This window comes from Peromyscus californicus, unplaced genomic scaffold (genome assembly GCF_007827085.1).
Source record: "Peromyscus californicus insignis strain IS unplaced genomic scaffold, ASM782708v3 Scaffold_15__1_contigs__length_86483966, whole genome shotgun sequence".
NCBI classification, from domain to species: domain Eukaryota; kingdom Metazoa; phylum Chordata; class Mammalia; order Rodentia; family Cricetidae; genus Peromyscus; species Peromyscus californicus.
Window position 1 is genome coordinate 80,397,811 of NW_026294447.1, and position 17,824 is coordinate 80,415,634.

The following is a 17,824-nucleotide window of genomic DNA, read 5'->3' on the forward strand; positions in this document are numbered from 1 at the left end:
AAGGATCTGGACTTTTCTTTTTAGTTCAAGTTCTGAGAAAATATACGTGGTGCTGTGTTAAGGGACTTGATCACAGTTGGTTTTTGTTCCCTACCCATTTATGCTGAGATACTCTGTGTGTGTGTGTGTGTGTGTGTGTGTGTGTGTGTGTGTGTGTACAAATGGTTTATATGAATGTGAATTATCTGCATCTTCATAGAGTCTAGATCTGAAACGACACACAGAAAAACTTAAATAATTTTTGCAAAGCAGATTCTAACACCTCTTAAATATATTGAACCAGAGTTAGCCAAATCGGGTGTTCAGGGCCAGTAGTTGGCATGTACAATCAGAAGATTAGATAATTTTGATGTTTATCAAGGCTTGAGAAACAATCTGTTCGCACTTCCTTTTCCTCCCCCTCTCCATCACCAGACACTCTCTTTTTTTTTCTCTATTGAGGTTATTCCTACATTTTTTGTCTGCATTCCAAAGAATGAAGCAAAAGAATAAATGAGAATAATGAAAACCTTGGCCTGCGTTGGACCACACCTTTGGTAGTTCTGGTCTTCTGAACATGGGATAGAAACTTAATCTTTGTGCTAGAGAAACCACACAATACTAAGGGTGTGTTCAGTGTTGTGGGAGGTGACACACAAGGTGTTGTGTGTCATTGTTTCCCTGTGTTTCCAGGAGAGTATAAGTTAGGAACAGGGAAAGCTTTCTGGTCAACCTTACCCTGTGGAACAAGTGCTATAAAGAGCCCAATAGAACACACGTGCACCCTATCTCTTCTTGGATGATTGGGATCTCAGTTTTGTGTCAGGTGCCATTTTCCACTTAACAAGATAGATGATTCTCCAAGTAAGATGTGCTTGTCTTTTCTTTGACTCCAGATAGTTCATTATATGCATCTTTGTGTTTGCAACATCAGGTTGGTCTTAAATTAACTCTCCATATTTATGTGTGTGTGTATGTATATATGTGTAAAGTGTGTATGTGTGTGTATGAAAGTGTGTTTGTGTGTGTGTGTGTGTGTGTGTGTGTGTGTGTGCATGCGTGTATGAAATGTACAAGTGTGTGTAGATGTGAGTGGCTATGCGTATGCATGTGGAGGCCAGGGGAGAACATCCTGCATCTTTCTCTATTGCTCTTCACTTTAAGTATTTGTTTGTTTGTTTATTTGTTTGTTTGTGTGACAAGGTCTTTCACTGAACTAACTGAACTAGGAGCTTACTCTTTAAGTTAGACTACCTGGCCAGTGAGTTCCTGAGATCTACTTGTCTCTGTCCTCCAAACCTGGGGTTACAGAAGTGGGCAACTGTGCCCAGCATTTACATGGGAGTTGGGGATTTGAACTGAGGTCCTCAGTGCTCTTACCCATTAAACCATCTTACCAGCTCTCATTGGGGGTTTTATTCCTAGTGCTTTAGTTGTTCTTGCGAAGTATGACTATTGCTTTTTGGGTCTCTCTCCCACACCCCTCCTCTCTCTCTCCCTTCAGTTTTTCAAGACAGGGTTTCTCTGTGTAGCCTTGGCTGTGCTGGAACTCACTCTGTAGACCAGGCTGGCCTTGAACTCAGAGATTCACCTGCCTCTGCCTCTCGAGTGCTGGCATTGAAGGTTTGTGCCACCATTGCTTGATGCTATTTGGATATCTCTTAAAGTTCACCTTCCTTCTTGTGTCCTGTGTGTTTGTCCTGTCTCATAATGTTTTATTTGGTAAATGTAGGGTTTTTTCCTTCCTACAGGCAGATACACAAAATATGCTTGTGCATCATACTAATATTTTTTGTTTGTTTTAAAAGAGTTACTTTTTCTGTCATGTCACCAGTACCAGAAGTACCTTGAAAACAGGTACTTATCATGCTTACTTTATAATTTTACTATGTTTTACATCATCTATCTATCTATCCATCTATCTATCCATCCATCTATCTATCTATCTATCTATCTATCTATCTATCTATCTATCTATCTATCTTCTATATCTGTTCTGTATATGTGACATGTGTCATGGTGTGAGTATGGAGGTCAGAGGACACCTTGTGGAAGCTGTCTTTCTCCCTCCGCTATGTGAGCCCCAGGAATTGAACTCAGATGGTCAGGCTTAGCACCATGTGACCTTACCTACTGAACTGTCTCACCAGTTCATGCTCACCTTTGAACCCACTGTTTTCAGAACCTAAGAGTGCTTTGTTACCTCTCTTTATTAAATTATATTGTTTTCTTTTTGCAGTAAACTGTAACCTAGGTCTCCCATGCTTCCCCAAAGGATGATTTATTTATGGCATTTCAGCTCGTGTTAAAGCAGTCTAGGAAATTTTGGATTGGTTGGACTTTCTCACTGTGAAACAAAGTGAGCATGTCCTCCCTCATGTCTCCTCCACCTCTCGGAGACATGCTTTCAAAATGGTCACGTTCTGAATAAAAGTGGCTGATGAATGAGCAGACAGTACCCCAATCCTGACAGCTTTGCTTGGAAGCCGGATTTGTGTAAATGCATCTCCATTTTAAACTTTCTCATTCTTCCTTAAAAAAATAAATTTTACCCATTTTGTGTTGACTGCACCATTATTTAGGAGCGTGAAGACCTAGAAATAATAAAAAACATCTAGTTGTAGGAAATTGGTTTAAAAATATTATGGCAAAGCCCTAACTTCCTAAACCACATATGTTGAAAGCACGACTGTGGATAAAGCAAATAACAAATTCCAGGACAGACAACAAAACAAGACAGACAGACAAACAAACAAACAAAGAAACATATTTATTATACTGGATCTGTGCTGTGAGTTCAATTTTTTTTTTGTAACATGCAGCTTTCTCTCTCTTTTTCCTGAGTAATTTTATAAAATACTATGGACATAAAATGCAAGGAGACAGAGGAAGGGAAGAATAAAATTATACCCAGGTTTAGAAACATTAGGTTAGGGTTAAAGGTCACTATGTTATAGTCAGTGATTTGGAATCACTGAACTCCACTGGAGTGTGATCAATCACCTCACACAATAAAGTTCATTTTTAAGACCCACAGGATTGCACTATGAAGCACTGTTCATGATTTGAAAGCTTTCATCCACCATTATGGTTTTGAGACTTCTTTAAGCCCTTACACCACATGCCACTTCATTGTGATCGACTGTAGTTGAATGCTGGACTGTCACAGCCTTCCTTTTATTTATCCATTCCCTCTATGACATCCAACATCTCACACTTTACATCTCAAATAAGTTGGAGATGATCAACCTTATATACATCCCAGCCTTGTCTGAGAACTACTGTCTCTGAGCCAGAGAGTGTACGGACTTAGGCAGTAATACACAAATTCTATGAAGGTTCCCTCACATGGCTGTCCAGAGAGCCCTTCTAGTGTCATGGTCTGTAACACCAATTGCTAAATGGTCTTATTAATCAGAAACCTGGAGCCAGATATTGAGGTGAGAAATCAGAGGAATAGACCATAATTCCAGCCACAAATTCTTACCACTAGGAAATCCGCAGCCCAAGAGAGCTACTTCCTGTATACTCTATATCTATATGCCTTTCTGTGGCCTGCCACCTCACTTCCTCTCTCTGCCCAGCTACATCACTTCCTCTTTCCGCCCAGCTCTATCACTTTCTGTCTCTGTCTGTATAGACCTCCAGACCTCTATGGTTAATTAGTGCTGGGATTAAAGGCATGTGCCACCACACCTGGCTCTGTTCCCAGTGTGGCCTTGAACTCACAGAGATCAGATGAATCTCTGTCTCCTGAATGCTAGGATTAAAGGTGTGTGCTACCACTGCCTGACCTCTATATTTAGTATAGTGGCTGGCTTTTTCCTCTGATCTCCAGGCAAGCTTTATTTGTTAGAGAACAAATAAAATATCACCACAGTGGTCCCTAATTATGGCTAAAGCTTCTGTTTTTCTACTTCCTTGCTGTGTCATAATAGTACCTAAAGTTTTATAGTTAAATCACACACACACACACACACACACACACACACACACACACACACACACAGTACTGTCTCACTTTTGTTTTTGCTAAAGGAAAATAAGAAGGTATTCTATGACATGTTAGGATTCCCAGGATTTTCCACTCTATTTTGTTTTCATAATCTACTAATTGAATTTCTAAGCCTTGGATTATTTGCCGTGTGTTGGAGGACACAGAAAGTATTGGATGTTTAAAGGACTATATATAGGTTTTAAGGGAAGGAGTTCTGGCATTTGAAACCTGTTATCAAGGGTTAGGTGGGAACTACTACTATTTTTCATTAACCTGAAACTTTAGAGAAATCTGTTTTGCTTTTGTTTCTGGGACAGGGGGTTAGAAGAGCAATTATGTAGGCTGGGTAGGAGAGCTTGAGGACAGACAGACAGATGCATCTGTCTCTCTCCACCACCGGAAAGCCATTCCCAATCCTTTACCCAAGTCATCAAATTAGACAGCTGGCAGGGATGCTAAGAGGTACACTAGGAGATTCCACAGGCAGTTTTATAGACACAAGATTACCTCAGCAGCCCACAAGAGTGCATCAAACACTACAATGGGCGTCAGTGGGTTCCATTTGGCCGAGCACTCTGATCCTCACAGGGCCACTGAGGAAAGCTGTGGGAGGGAAGAGATGCCTCAGTGAAATCAAACTCCCAAGGTTAGAGGTACCTGGTACCATTCTGATTTCCTTTACTTACATGCCATGGACCCACCATTGTGGCTCCATCTACATCCTTTTAAGATCATATAAGGAAATGGGTTGTAAAACTTTTTTTGGTTAGAATCCACATCTTTGAATTATTTTTAAATTACTTCTCTTAGATGCCAAAGGTGATGGTCTTGTCTGAGTTTTCAGCTTTTGTCCTTAGCTCTCTCTCAGGGCTCTTTTTCTCTTTGATTACATATCTCAGTTTACACTCCCATCCCCCACCTTTCTAATGACTCTGCTGTTGCCCCTGTTCCCAAGCTGAACCCCACGCTTAGCAACAGCATAACTCACTCTGTGTTAGTTCTTTGATGAAGCATTTGCAAGTGTGTGAATTATAGCCTGATGCTATATTGCCCTTTAAGAGTGGTGACTATATACCTGTGGTGCTTCACTCTAGGAATGTTGCTGGCCAATGGAAAAGTAAGATGGGTTGATAGGGCTCATGGTTAAGGTTATTTATTATTTATTTTTAGAGTTACAAGATTCTTTCTCTTTTGGAAGTCTATCAACCTTACAACTGTCTTGGCTGTTAAATATAATGGGGACTGTTTATGAGATTTCGATGAGAGAATACAGAATGCAAGAATAAGGAAACCCTGCTATGGGCCAAAACCACATTTCCCGAAGATGTCCTTGGACAGATGTAAATGGAAGAAAAGCAAATGCTGAGTCAACTCCTATAGAGGCTGGTCTAGTCCTGAAGAGAATGTCCCTCCTCACTCCAGAGTTCAAATCTTATCACCAAGGCTTTTGTACTGCAAGCACGTGGCCCTTATACAGGATCAGGCTAGACAGGAGGTTTGCTACAACCTCACGGTTCACATGAGAGGAAGTCACAGAATACTGGGTGTCTTCCTGTAAGCTACAGTGACCTGTCTTTTAGCAAACATGGCCCATTTTGTATCCTTGAGTGTGGGTAAGCAAGGAAATAGAGCTGACCTGTGGGCATGTTTTTCCACCTCCACTCATACCAACCAGTCCAGTAGTATTCCAGCCATCACATGACCTATTATAATTTATAATTTCATGCACATTATCCTCTTAATCTTTACTCTTGAGCTATAGTATCACTGTCATCATTTTGCTGATGAAGAAACTAAGAGCAGAGAGAAGGGGTCTGATGACTTGCTTGTTAAATAGAGCTTGCAATTGGCTCTCTAAATGCAGGGGTCCTCTGATATGCCATGGGTTCTCGGGACCATAGGAGAGATGGGTCGCTGCTGGGAAACTGATTCCATTTTCCTTCCAATGAACTAAACTAGAAGTCAGTTGTAATTCCTAAAAGGCAGCTTAGCATTCTGTATGAGTAGAAGTTATATAGCATAATTGCTACTTCTCAAATGTGAGTCCTTTCAAATTCCATTAACCATTCAATAACTGAATTAAGTTTTGGTCAGCCTAAGTCAGAGCTTGGGAAATTGCAATAAAACAGTCCGCATTTGCAAGTAAAATATGCAAATGAACAAACATGCCCTATCCACTTAACAACATAGCATTGTCTATTCATCAGTATGATCTGGGAAACCTTGAGCAGAAATAGATTTATATATATGTATAATATAACTGTATATGCTATTTATGATACAGTATTATTATTTTAAAAATGGTATATATTTATTTTATAATTATATTCCACATTTATATTATAAAATAATTTATAAAAATGTATTTTCATAATATATAAATATGTTTTATATATCATACATAAATATATTGCATATAAATTCATACATAATAATAGCCTTTGTCATTGGAGAGGCTATCTCATTATGGTTATATTTGCATTTCTGACAGCTAGTGGGGTTGAACTTTTTTTTCCCTTCATGTAGCTGTGGATTTTTTTTAAAAATGTCTAATTCAGGCCATTTGTTCATTTCCAATTGGATTCAATGTTTGGTTGAGCATTTAAACTTCTTTATGAATTCTGAATGCAGCAATCCTTCGTCAGATGAAAACCTTTCAGATTCTACAGCTCTCGTCACGCTGTGGGCTGGCAGGAGCTTCGACTTACTTTTGTAGCCTATGCCTTACAGAGTCTCTCACCCTGGCCATGGCCTGCATTGCTGTCTTCAAGTGTTTCCTCTCTGTCTTCTGTTTCATAGTTTCCAGTTCCAAACTTAGTCCTTTAGTCCTATTTTCTGTTGATTTGGGCATAGGCTGAAAGAAAGGGATGATGCTTCATTCTTCTGCATATGGATATTCAGTTTCCCCTGGATGGTTTACTGTGTATGCTCGCTAATATATTTGTGTGTGTGTGTGTGTGTGTGTGTATGTGTGTGTGTGTGTGTGTGTGTGTTTATGTGCATATGTGAGTGAGTATGTATGTATGTATGTATGTGCACGAGTGAGTGTGTGTATGTGTATATGAGTGTGCATGATTGAGTGTGTGTGCATGAGTGAGGGAGTATGAGTATGTGTGTGTGTGTGTGTGTAAATGTGTGTGTGTGCATGAGTGAGGGAGTATGAATGTGTGTGAGAGTTGTGTGAGTGTGTGTGCATGCATGTTCATGAGTGAGTGTGTGAGTATCTGTGTGTTTTAGCTCTCTGGGTGTAGACATTAGCTATAGGTATGTGGGCTTACTTCTGAGTCTCTGTTTTCTGCTCCCCGGGTCTGCACGTCGGGATTTACGCAGTACCTGTATTATTGTGCCTGCTGTGGTCCTGTACTGTGTATTGCAATCTCTTATTGTAATTGGCTCCAGCTTTTTATTCTTTTATCCTCAGGAATGCTTTTAATCCTTGGAGTATTCTGTACTTTCTTATGAATTTGAGGAATTTTTTTTCTTTCTGTGAAGAATGACAGTAGTATTGCGATAGAAGCCACAATAAGAGTCTATATTTTGTTGAGTAACATGGACATCCTAGCAGTATTAATTGTTCTAACCCACACACATGTAAGATCTTTGTGTGTGTGTGTGTGTGTGTGTGTGTGTGTGTGTGTGTGTGTGTGTGTGTCTCCCTCCAATTCTTTATCAGCCTTTTGCAGTTTTCATTGTGGAGGTCATTTTCTCCCTGGAATTAATTTGCTCTCAGATATTTGATTTTCAGTAGCTATTAGAAATGGGCTTGCTTTGTGATTCCTTTCTCAGCAAGTTCATTATGGTGTATAAAATGCTACTGATATTTCTATATTGGTTTTGTATCCCGAAACTACCAGATTTAGCTGCCTGTCCTGATAGTCTTCTGATGAGGTCTTTGAATGATGGCTTACAAACAGGATGATCTGATTTCTTTCTATTTGGATATCATGTTTTCTTTCTTTGGCCTAATTTCTCTGGCTAAGAATGCCGTACTTTGTGGACTGGGAAGGGTGCAAGTGGACAATGTTGTCCAGATTGTGTATGACATAGTCTCAACATCTATCCATTCACTATGGTAATGCTCTGAGATCATCATTTGTGGCCTTTTTGTGCTGGGTTCATTTGTTCTATTCCATTGTTTATCTCTGATACTTCTTTGTTGAGTTTTTACGGGGGCCTATTGGTGAAATTATTAAGGCCACTCCACGTAGTTAAAAGGGAGACTTGCGGGGTTGGTGGGAGCTCCAGCTACAGGGGCCCAGGATGATCTGCCCATCGATGACAGTGGGATGTTGCTATCCACAGCTATCACTGTGCTGTAGCCTATTTCTCCCTTTAGATATAACAATATTTTCCTCGTAACATTGAGTATTTTATTTTATTTTGAGATAATATTACTCTATGCAGCCCTGACTGTCCTGGAACTTGTTATGTAGACCAGGCTGGCTTAGAACTTACAGAAATCTGCTTGTTTCTGCCTCCTAGGTGCTGGGATTAAACATGTGTGCTACTACACCTCGCCTTAAAAATGAGGTGTTCTAGCATTAGTTAGATATACATTTTATCTCCCATTGAGTAGATTCCTTTCATTAGCACATAGTTACCACCTGTCCATGTCTTTCTACCATTTTTGGTTTACAGTCTGCTTGCTATCCTTGCTTGCTTGATGGGGAGTGACTTTTCCACTCTGTCAGTTTCTGTGTCTGTATATATTCAATGGTGAAGACTTAGGTACCACTTGTAAGCAGCATTCTGGGTCTTGCTTTTTAGTCCATTCACCCAATATTCATCCAAGGTTATTAGTGTTATGTATAGAACTATTTGTGTCATTTTGTTCATTTCTGGTTGTAAATAGCCACAATCTAGTCAAGTTCAGGGCTTTCTCTTTGTTGCTCTCTGTATGGGTGAGATTCCATTCTCTTTATCTTTTATGTAACTGTTCTTCTAGAAGGTTTTAGTCTTTTGTATCTCATTACAAGGATATCTATTGTTCTTTTGTTTTTTCATCCTCAGGTGTAGCTTCCCTTGAGCATATTTTTTAAGGTTGTTCTAGGGATGATGGATTCCCTAATTTTTATCTTGGACTGTCGTCTGGGACATTGTTGTAGCTCTCCTTTGCTCTTCCATAGCATCTCTTAATATACTAGTCTACATTAACAATCTTTTTTCCTCTCCATAACTTTTAATATGGTGTCATATTCTCTTGTAGTCCATTAGTTTTCTGTTGAAAAAAATCTCCCAAGAGTTTAATGGGGGTGATGTTAAGTGTGAATGAATGAATGATTTTTTTGGAAGTTTGCCTATGAAATACAGTGATGAGGACATGTTGAGTCCAATCTATTTGGGGTCTTTTGGGCTTCCTGGGCCTCCTCTATACCTGTCTCTCTAAGCTTAAGAAAGTTACCAGATTTTCTTTGTCAGTATGGAAGTTTCATTTTCTGTTCTCTTCATTCAGATAAGTTTTCATGTAGCCCAGCATGACCTTGAACTCATCATGTAACCAAGGGTGACCTTGATCTTTAGATCCTTCTGTTTCTGCCTTCTGGTTCTGGAATTCCAGACATGTTCCACCATGTTCTATTTTATGGAGTGCTGGAGATCAAACCCAGGGCTCTGTCTATGTTAGGGATGTACTCTACCAACTGAACTGCATTCCCCATCCCTAGTATGGAGCTTACCAAAACCTGAAAACTACCATATTCCTGAGCTACATCACTCCTGGCTATTCACCCAGAGGACTCCGAGCCCCACCACAGAGATACTTGCCCATCCATGGTCATTGCTGCACCATTCACAGTAGCTGAGTAATGAAACTAGCCTCGATGTCTATCGTAGATGAATGGGTAAAGAAAATGGGGTACTTACACTCAATGGGATCTTAGTCAGCCATAAAGAAAAATGAAATCGTGACATGTTCAGGAAAATGAATGGAACTGGGACTCATTCGTTATGTGAATAGGTTTTCTGTGCTTTCTCCTTTCCTTACCTCCTGGAAAGGTCAGACTTTGAACATTTGTTCATTTACACATGTCTCATAAGTCTTGGAAACTTTCTTTGTTCTTTCTAATGATTTTTCCCTTTTATTTCTTCAGTGTAGCTGTGGTACTTCAAAAGGTCTGTCTTTAAGTTCAGACATTTTTCTGCTTGATCTATCTTGTCGTTGAGGCTCTTGTTCACATCTTTTATTTGACTCACTTCATTCTTCACACCCAAAGTTTATAGTTGGTTCCTTTTGATGATTTCTCTCTTGGTTGAATTTCTTATTCATTTCATTAATTGGTTTCCTTGTTTCACAGAATTATTAAATTCTCTTGTATGTCATTGAATGCCCTTCAAATTGTTCTTTTGAATTCTTGCTCAGATGTTTTTGTCTATTTTCCTATCTCTGGAGTTTGTTGGAGAGTAATTTTACTCTTTTAGCTCTATCATGTTACCTGGCTTTTTCAGACTTCATGTTTCCTTATGCTGATATTTGCATGTCTCATGGATCAGTTGTCTCCACTACTGAGTGACTTTCATATTTGAAGAATTTCTTTTGACTTTGTCTGATTAGTAGGCTGTATTGGTTTTGGTTCAAGTTGGCCACTGCAGTTATGGTCTCCAAATAACTTCAACTGTAATCAATGGCTGCGAGAGCAGTTCCTGGGAAGCAGGATCATAAAGACTGTTGCTCTTTGCAGGGTTGTCAGGTGGGGCTATTCTAGCAGCCTACGAGGGTATGGTACACAGGGATGAGTGCTTACCTAGTGGGCTCAGGCAAGTGTAATGCAGCACACATGCAAAATATGAGAACTGTATGTCAATTTCTGTGGACCATATTCCAATGAAGCCAGGTTAGAGGGTCCCTAGGCATGTGTGGTATGGTTCCCATGGCAGAGGGGGCAGGGCTTCTGCCTAGTACAAAGTGCATCTGTTAAGTCTCCAGCAGAAATGTGGAGGTAGAGCCACTTTAGCATCCTGAGAGGAAGTTGCACAAGAAGTCAGGTAGGGGGAAGGGAGGGGATGTGCAACAGCAGCCCAGGTAGGAGAGGGTGTGCTTCATGACCTGAGTTCCTCATCTGTCTAGAGCAGGGTAGTAGCATGTCCTCCCTGAGGACTCAGGGAGGTGACAGGATTGCTCTCCAGCAAAAATTTAGGGTGCCAGTGTGGACTGTTGGGGGTCTCCTGCATATTTTTTCATTGTGGCAGAACTTTTCAAGTATTAAATTGGTCTTGACCTGGGTAATGGGCAGTTGATAGAAGGCTTTGTTCCCTTCTTTACTTGACTGTGTGCAGCCCTCATGCCCCACCATATTTCCAGTTCATCCATTCTGCATTCTAGCTCTCCCCTGTGAACACTGAATAGTAGCTGTTCTTCCCTCCTTTTATCCTTTCCTTCCTTTGTGGTCTCTTCTGTGGCCACTCGTCAGTCATCTTGCCATGGACTTTCTTCTACCATTCACAGTGGACAGCTTTTGTGGCATGGAGAAGCTCACTCCACAATTCTGTGTTTACTTTGCATATTCTAGCCATATCACCATGTATCTGCTCCAGACGCCAGCTTTGGAATTCTTCTGTGGGATACACTTATTTAGGAACCATTTTCCTTGGTTTCGTTGATGGTCAGGAAATCCCTCTGAAGATCTGTGTAATCTCTCAACTGGCAGCAACATTCCCATGGCCCCCTCTGTCTTCTGTAACTTCACTCTCCCCCCCCCCCCCAATTATTATCCTTTGTTTCTTTGGTAGAATTTAGTATTTACTGTCTAGTCTCTACTTCCTGTGGTCCATTTTTTAAAAATGCTGCCTGGGAGTGTCACGAGAGACAAGAGAGTGGTGCAAGTACATGCTTCGCCACCTGTGGGAACTAAGTAGCAGATGCAGTCAGTGACAGTAACAGGCTCTGAGGGGGATGGTGTGACTGATTATGGCTCTAGATTGGCAGCTGTCATCAACAACAATTCCCTTTTATCCTTGGGAGATATGTTGCAGGACACCTCCCCAGCGGATTCTGGAAGTAGTGATAGGGTCAGACACTGCATAGCTTGTTTTCTCCTATACATATATACTTGTTGTAATGTTCAATTCATAAATTATGAATAATAAGACATTAGCAATAATAATAATCACCACAAAAACAATTCTAATAATGCATTATGGTAGAACATGGCCACTGTCAAAAAATGCATATTTAAAATTTGTTCTTTTAGTTTTCGACTAAAGAAGTATTTTATGACTTCTCTTTAGAAAGTCTGAATTTTCAGAGTCGTTATTATTATATTTTGGATTTATTAAGTAAAATCATTATATTATTAAGTAAAATAATTTTTACTCCAATATACACACTAAAGTGGCTGATTTGCAAACTGAAACATGGGTTGGAGACCAATTGGGGAGCATGTAGAGTGCATGGATGCCTATAGATTTTGAATACCCTGAGTAGGTGGTAGGGGTTTACATCCCTGGGCGGGGGCATGGAGCAGGATTGCAAGAGCTTTCATCATGTTGTTCACAACGACACATGATTTTAAACTTTTGAATTGTATATTCGAGAATCTGTAATTTGGATCATGCTTAACCATTGGAAACCAGAGAAAGCAAAACAATGGATAAAGGGGGTGAGGCTGCCGGGTACCTGTCAGTGGTTTGTACTTCATGCAGTGACAGTCAGCATACCATGGTCCCTGAGATCTGAGCAGTGCTGGTGTGAAACGTGTTTGCTAGAACCACGGTGACTAAAATTTGTGCATATAGAAACTGTGGGAACTACTCCCTCTGCCTCTCCATTTCTCTAGACACGTGCAATACCTTCTAAAGCTGTCAGCAAGAAGTTTTAGCAACAGTGATTAAAAAACATGGCTTAACATTTTACTGCCTATATGTATCCTGCCACAGGTTGCAAACCTTTAATGTATACAAAAATTTTACTGAAATAATGGTTTACTTATTTTAGTTCATTGTACGGGGACATAATTTTAGGTATACGGGGACATAATTTTAGGTAAAATGAAATACTTAATTGTAGACAATGATGTGACTTTATGCAGTAGCTTGAAAGTGACACAAAAAATGAAATTGATTTTTGTCTTCCAGTTTCATGTATGGAGAATTGACTGACAAGAAGACCATTGAGAAAGTCAGGCAGACCTTTGACAACTACGAGTCAAACTGTTTTGAAGTTCTTCTGTACAAAAAAAACCGTAGGTATTTCTGTTATCAATAAGATGAGCTAGGCCTTTCTGAATGTTATAGTTTAGGAAATGGTAGCTGAGCAACAAGGTACAGAAGATACAATGTGCTGTTACTGCTCTTGGTGTAAGGGGAGAAGTTACTGGTGAAATTAGATAGACAAATTCATAAATATTTCTGCCTATGAAAAGATCCTCTCGAAGAATGGAAACAAATATGGTATATATTATTTTACTTTTACAAATAAATTTTATTTGTTTATTAATTAATTAATTAATTATTTTTTGAGACAGGGTTTCTCTGTGTAGCTTTTGGAGCCTGTCCTGGAACTCACTTTGTGGACCAGGCTGGCCTTGAACTCACAGAGATTCACCTGCCTCTGCCTCCCAAGTGCTGGGTTTAAAGGCATGCGCCATCACTGCCCGGCAATTTACTTTATTTTTATTAAATTAAAATATATTATCTGTATGAGTGTTTTGCTTATATGTATGTATGTGTACAATGTATGTGCTTGGTGTTAGCCAAGGTCAGAAGAAGGTGCCGGATCTCCAAGGACTGATGTTGCAGAGGCAGAAGGTTGTGAGTTGCTGTGTGCATCCTGAGAACTGAAGGCAGATCCTCTGTAAGAGCAACAGGAGCTCTTAATCACTGAGCCACCTCTCCAGCCCCACATTTTTATTTTCAACATCATGGTTGTCCATGTTGATTGGATACAAAGTGACATTATGATTTAGAAATATAATATGAATACTTATATCCAACAAACAGCATTCAACATTCCAAATATTTACTTTTTGTGGTAGGGATACTGGAAATCACTCTCTTGGCAACTTTGGTGTCTGCAGTACACTGTTATTATTAACCATATTCACCATGCTGTGCAATCTATCTCACAACTAGACAGAGGCACTTTTCTCGTGTGTCACACAGTCTTTGTATCGCTAGATCATCTTGTCTTCATTCCTGTCCCAACACTGCAGCTGAGAACCTCTGCTATCTAATCTGTGTTTAATTAACTTAAGTTCCACTTCAAATGAGTATATGTTTTCTATTGGTCTTCCATGTCTGGCTTATTTTACTTAGTCCTTATGATCTTTTATTCCTTCTGCAATGTTGCAAATACTATAAACTGTTTGTCTGTCTGTCTGTCTGTCTCTCTCTCGTGTGTATTGCATATGCATGTGTGTACATGTGTACATTTAAAATGGAGGCCAGAGGAGAACATTAGGTATCTTCTTCTATGATCTTCTGCTCTATCCCCTTGAGACAAGGCCTCTCACTTCTTGTTTTTCAGATAGACTAACCAGTCTGCAAGCCCTATCTATCTGTTGGTCTCTGACCCCTTCCTTCTCCCCTGTTTCTACCAGTGCTAGGGTTAGAAGCACACACAGTCTTGCTTGGCTTTTTATGTGGGTTCAGAGATCCAAACTCAGGCCCTTATGCTTACTCAGCAAGCATTCCTATCCACTGAGTCATCTCCCCAGTCCAAGAAACTCTTTCAAATGCACAGCAGTATTCCACTTTGTATACACATTTCATTTTTTTTAATCAGCTCATCTGTTAATGGACATTTAGGTCAATTATAAAATTGGCCATTGTGAATGGCAGGCCAGTGAACATGAGAGTGCAGATATCCCTTTGTCTCGCAGATTTCAAATCTTTTGGGTAAATATCCAGCAGTGGGACTGCTATAACATATGGTGAGTCTGTATTAAAATTTTTAAATTAATTTCCTAGTGGGTTTTCTATAGGGTTTGTACTAATGTGTGTCCACAACTACGGTATTACAGGATTCGTGTTACTATACAAATGTTACTCTACAAATGTCACTGAGGTGGATATGTGGTTATTTGATGTCAGTCTTTACAAATATAACCTTTAGCTGGAGGCTGACTGTTGCCCGTGGAAGAGTGATGGGCATAAGCATCACCCTCTGAATGGGCCATTCACATCTGGTAAAGTCTGCTGATTGTTGTGACTATTCTCTAGGATTAGAACTGGACATAGTCAATTGCCAAACATGTCATCACATAGAACCTCACGGACGGCACCTGTTTGGGAGGTTAAAACAACAATTAACCAACCAACCAACCGCTACTACCACCACGCCTCAGTGCATGTCTCAAACCATCAAGCCTTATTTAACATGGTTTCATTGCATGGTCATGTGAACTACATTTCTTTTCGCTGCTTTCTCAAATTCTTTTTCTTCTTGATATGAAGAGTCCCTTCATCATCATTAACCAAGAAGCCATCTCCAAATTACATCTGCATGCAAAGGAAAAACCAGTTTCTCCGATGGAGTCTCACAGGGTGTATTAACCACACTTAAGGGCAAGGCCCATGCTTAGTAGTAGATGGCCAACACAAAACGAAATCAGTGGTATTTTTTTTGTAGACTTTTTGCCTCATATGACTTTGTTTGGGCATTTTTACTGGCCTTTTGCTTGTGTATTATGATTTCTGACTTTGCGTTTTTTATGGGTTTATTTGTGTGTATGTATTTGTGTGTTTCTTGTGGTTTTATTTTTCTTTTTTAAAAAACTCTGGGCTTGGGTGTTTTTTTATTTGTTTGTTTATTTGCCTATTTGTTTTCTGGAGAGAGAGAGAGAGAGAGAGAGAGAGAGAGAGAGAGAGAGAGAGAGAGAGAATGAAAATGAAGAAGTGGAGTTGGGTGGGTATGGAGAGGAAGAGAATCTGGGAGGAGTTGAGAAAGGAGAAACTGAGATCAGAATATATTGTAAGATAAAATTTGTTTTCAATAAGATGTATATTGAAAATGTGTGTGTGTGTGTGTGTGTGTGTGTGTGTGTGTGTGTGTGTGTGTGTGTGTGTGGTGCTTTTATGGTAAATGATGAAAAAATCCATCCTCATCTTCAGTGGTTACTATAGTCTCCTTAAGTGGGAGAGGCACCCAAACCTCACCAGAACACATTTTTTTTCTAGGTTCAGTGTATGTTTGATCTTTTGGTGCACAATTTTTCCTTCCATTTCTTTCAATCTGTTATTCTTTATGGAATATGTGGAATTAAAATTAGATTTTCTTTTTTAGTACTAGACCCACAAAAGGATAACAACAGTCACAGATGTTGCCTCAGAGCAGTGCATTGGGTGACAGGAACATTATCTTTCATGGTTTTACCTATCAAAACTTTAGCCGGGCGGTGGTGGCGCACGCCTTTAATCCCAGCACTCGGGAGGCAGAGCCAGGCGGATCTCTGTGAGTTCGAGGCCAGCCTGGACTACCAAGTGAGTTCCAGGAAAGGCGCAAAGCTACACAGAGAAACCCTGTCTCGAAAAACCAAAAAAAAAAAAAAAAAAAAAAAACCAAAAAAAAAAAAACTTTAATCCTTTCATCTTGCAGTTGAGAATCAAGGCTGAAGAGATGTTTCTGTTTGGGGTCACACTCAGTGGCCAGCTTGTCACACAGAAAACAATTGGTTCTGAATGATGTGCTCGCCCTGCTGTAGTAGATACTTTCTGTGTCTCCTCCCCTCAGGCTCCAAGGTTTAGTCATGATTCATAGGATGCCCAAAATGTCCAAGCCCCTTCATTTCCATATAGATCTGTTAGTCCTGGGATGACTTGGCCCAAGTTTAGCAAATAACTGAAGAACACTTATCACTAAGACTATTTCCCTTGGCACGTAAGCCGAATTAACAAATAAATATCTGCTGAATTTTCAGACATCATAGCCAAGTCCACAGTTTGAGTTTGTCAGTCGTACCTTAAGGGGATTCTGTTTTGTTTATTTACTTTAAAACATATTGGTAATAACTTGAAATTTGCATTTTTATAATTCTCCTTCCGGGATAGTTTAGATAGTTTACATTGTGCTCATGGCTTGAAATTATTATATGACTTTTGTTCAAGTCTGGCTGGCTCTCTAAAGGGAACAGTTTATTGATGTATAAGGGTCTGCATAAAGCTGTTAAGAGGGGCTCCACAGCCTTGTAGATTACAGCTCCCTGTGCTCTCTCCATCCATCTTTATTTTTTACTTTCCTTTAATAGAAAGAATAGGCATTATATAGGCATTAGAGTAGCATACAAGTATTTTAGCCAACTTTAAAGGAATTTTGTAACCGGTCGTCTGAAAACAGCTTTTGCATATCAAACTGGAAAGAGTACATTTTGTGACTTTGAAAAATGTAAGATAGGGAAGTTGACATATCTGTAGAAGACCGTTTGGGGATGCCTGAATTCCAAGACCCTCAAGACTTCCATCATGTGATTAGGTTAGGTCAAACACCGTTTTGCCAATGGGGCAGTTGAGGTTTCTGATTTTTTTGGTTGGGGGTTGACACTTCAGTTTGTACCCCTTTTGTAAATTTCTTCCTATCTACTGTCCTTATTAAAGGAGGATTTGCTACTCTAGGGAAAGTTTAGAATCTCTGGAGCATGGAGAGATCCTAGAGGCATGTTTCTAGTGACCAGTGGCCAGGCCTTGCTCTGAATGCACCTCTGTCCATCCTTCTCAGACTCCCTGTCCATCTGATCCTTAACACCAGGATGTAAAGAATATTTCACCAGCTACTTGAAAATATTTGCCTGTACTGGGGGAGTCTGAGCCTATGAGCTGGATAATTCTACCTTGATATTGGGAAGTAGCTTTTCAGACTGTCCTGTCTCTGCCAGAATTTGGAAAGTGCCTGTTTCCATGGATGTGGCACCAGCTTTGTCC

The 17,824-nt window shown here is 39.9% G+C and overlaps 1 protein-coding gene across 3 annotated transcripts in view; it reads left to right on the plus strand.

The window, feature by feature from the left end:
- Positions 1 to 17,824, plus strand: part of Kcnh5 (potassium voltage-gated channel subfamily H member 5) — a 405,914-nt gene that overhangs the window by 23,458 nt on the left and 364,632 nt on the right. For all 3 annotated transcript variants that reach the window (XM_052739582.1, XM_052739583.1, XM_052739581.1), the window contains exon 3: positions 13,046 to 13,152. In XM_052739582.1, coding sequence (XP_052595542.1) covers positions 13,046 to 13,152 — 107 coding nt within the window. The remainder of the gene's footprint in view (positions 1 to 13,045; positions 13,153 to 17,824) is intronic.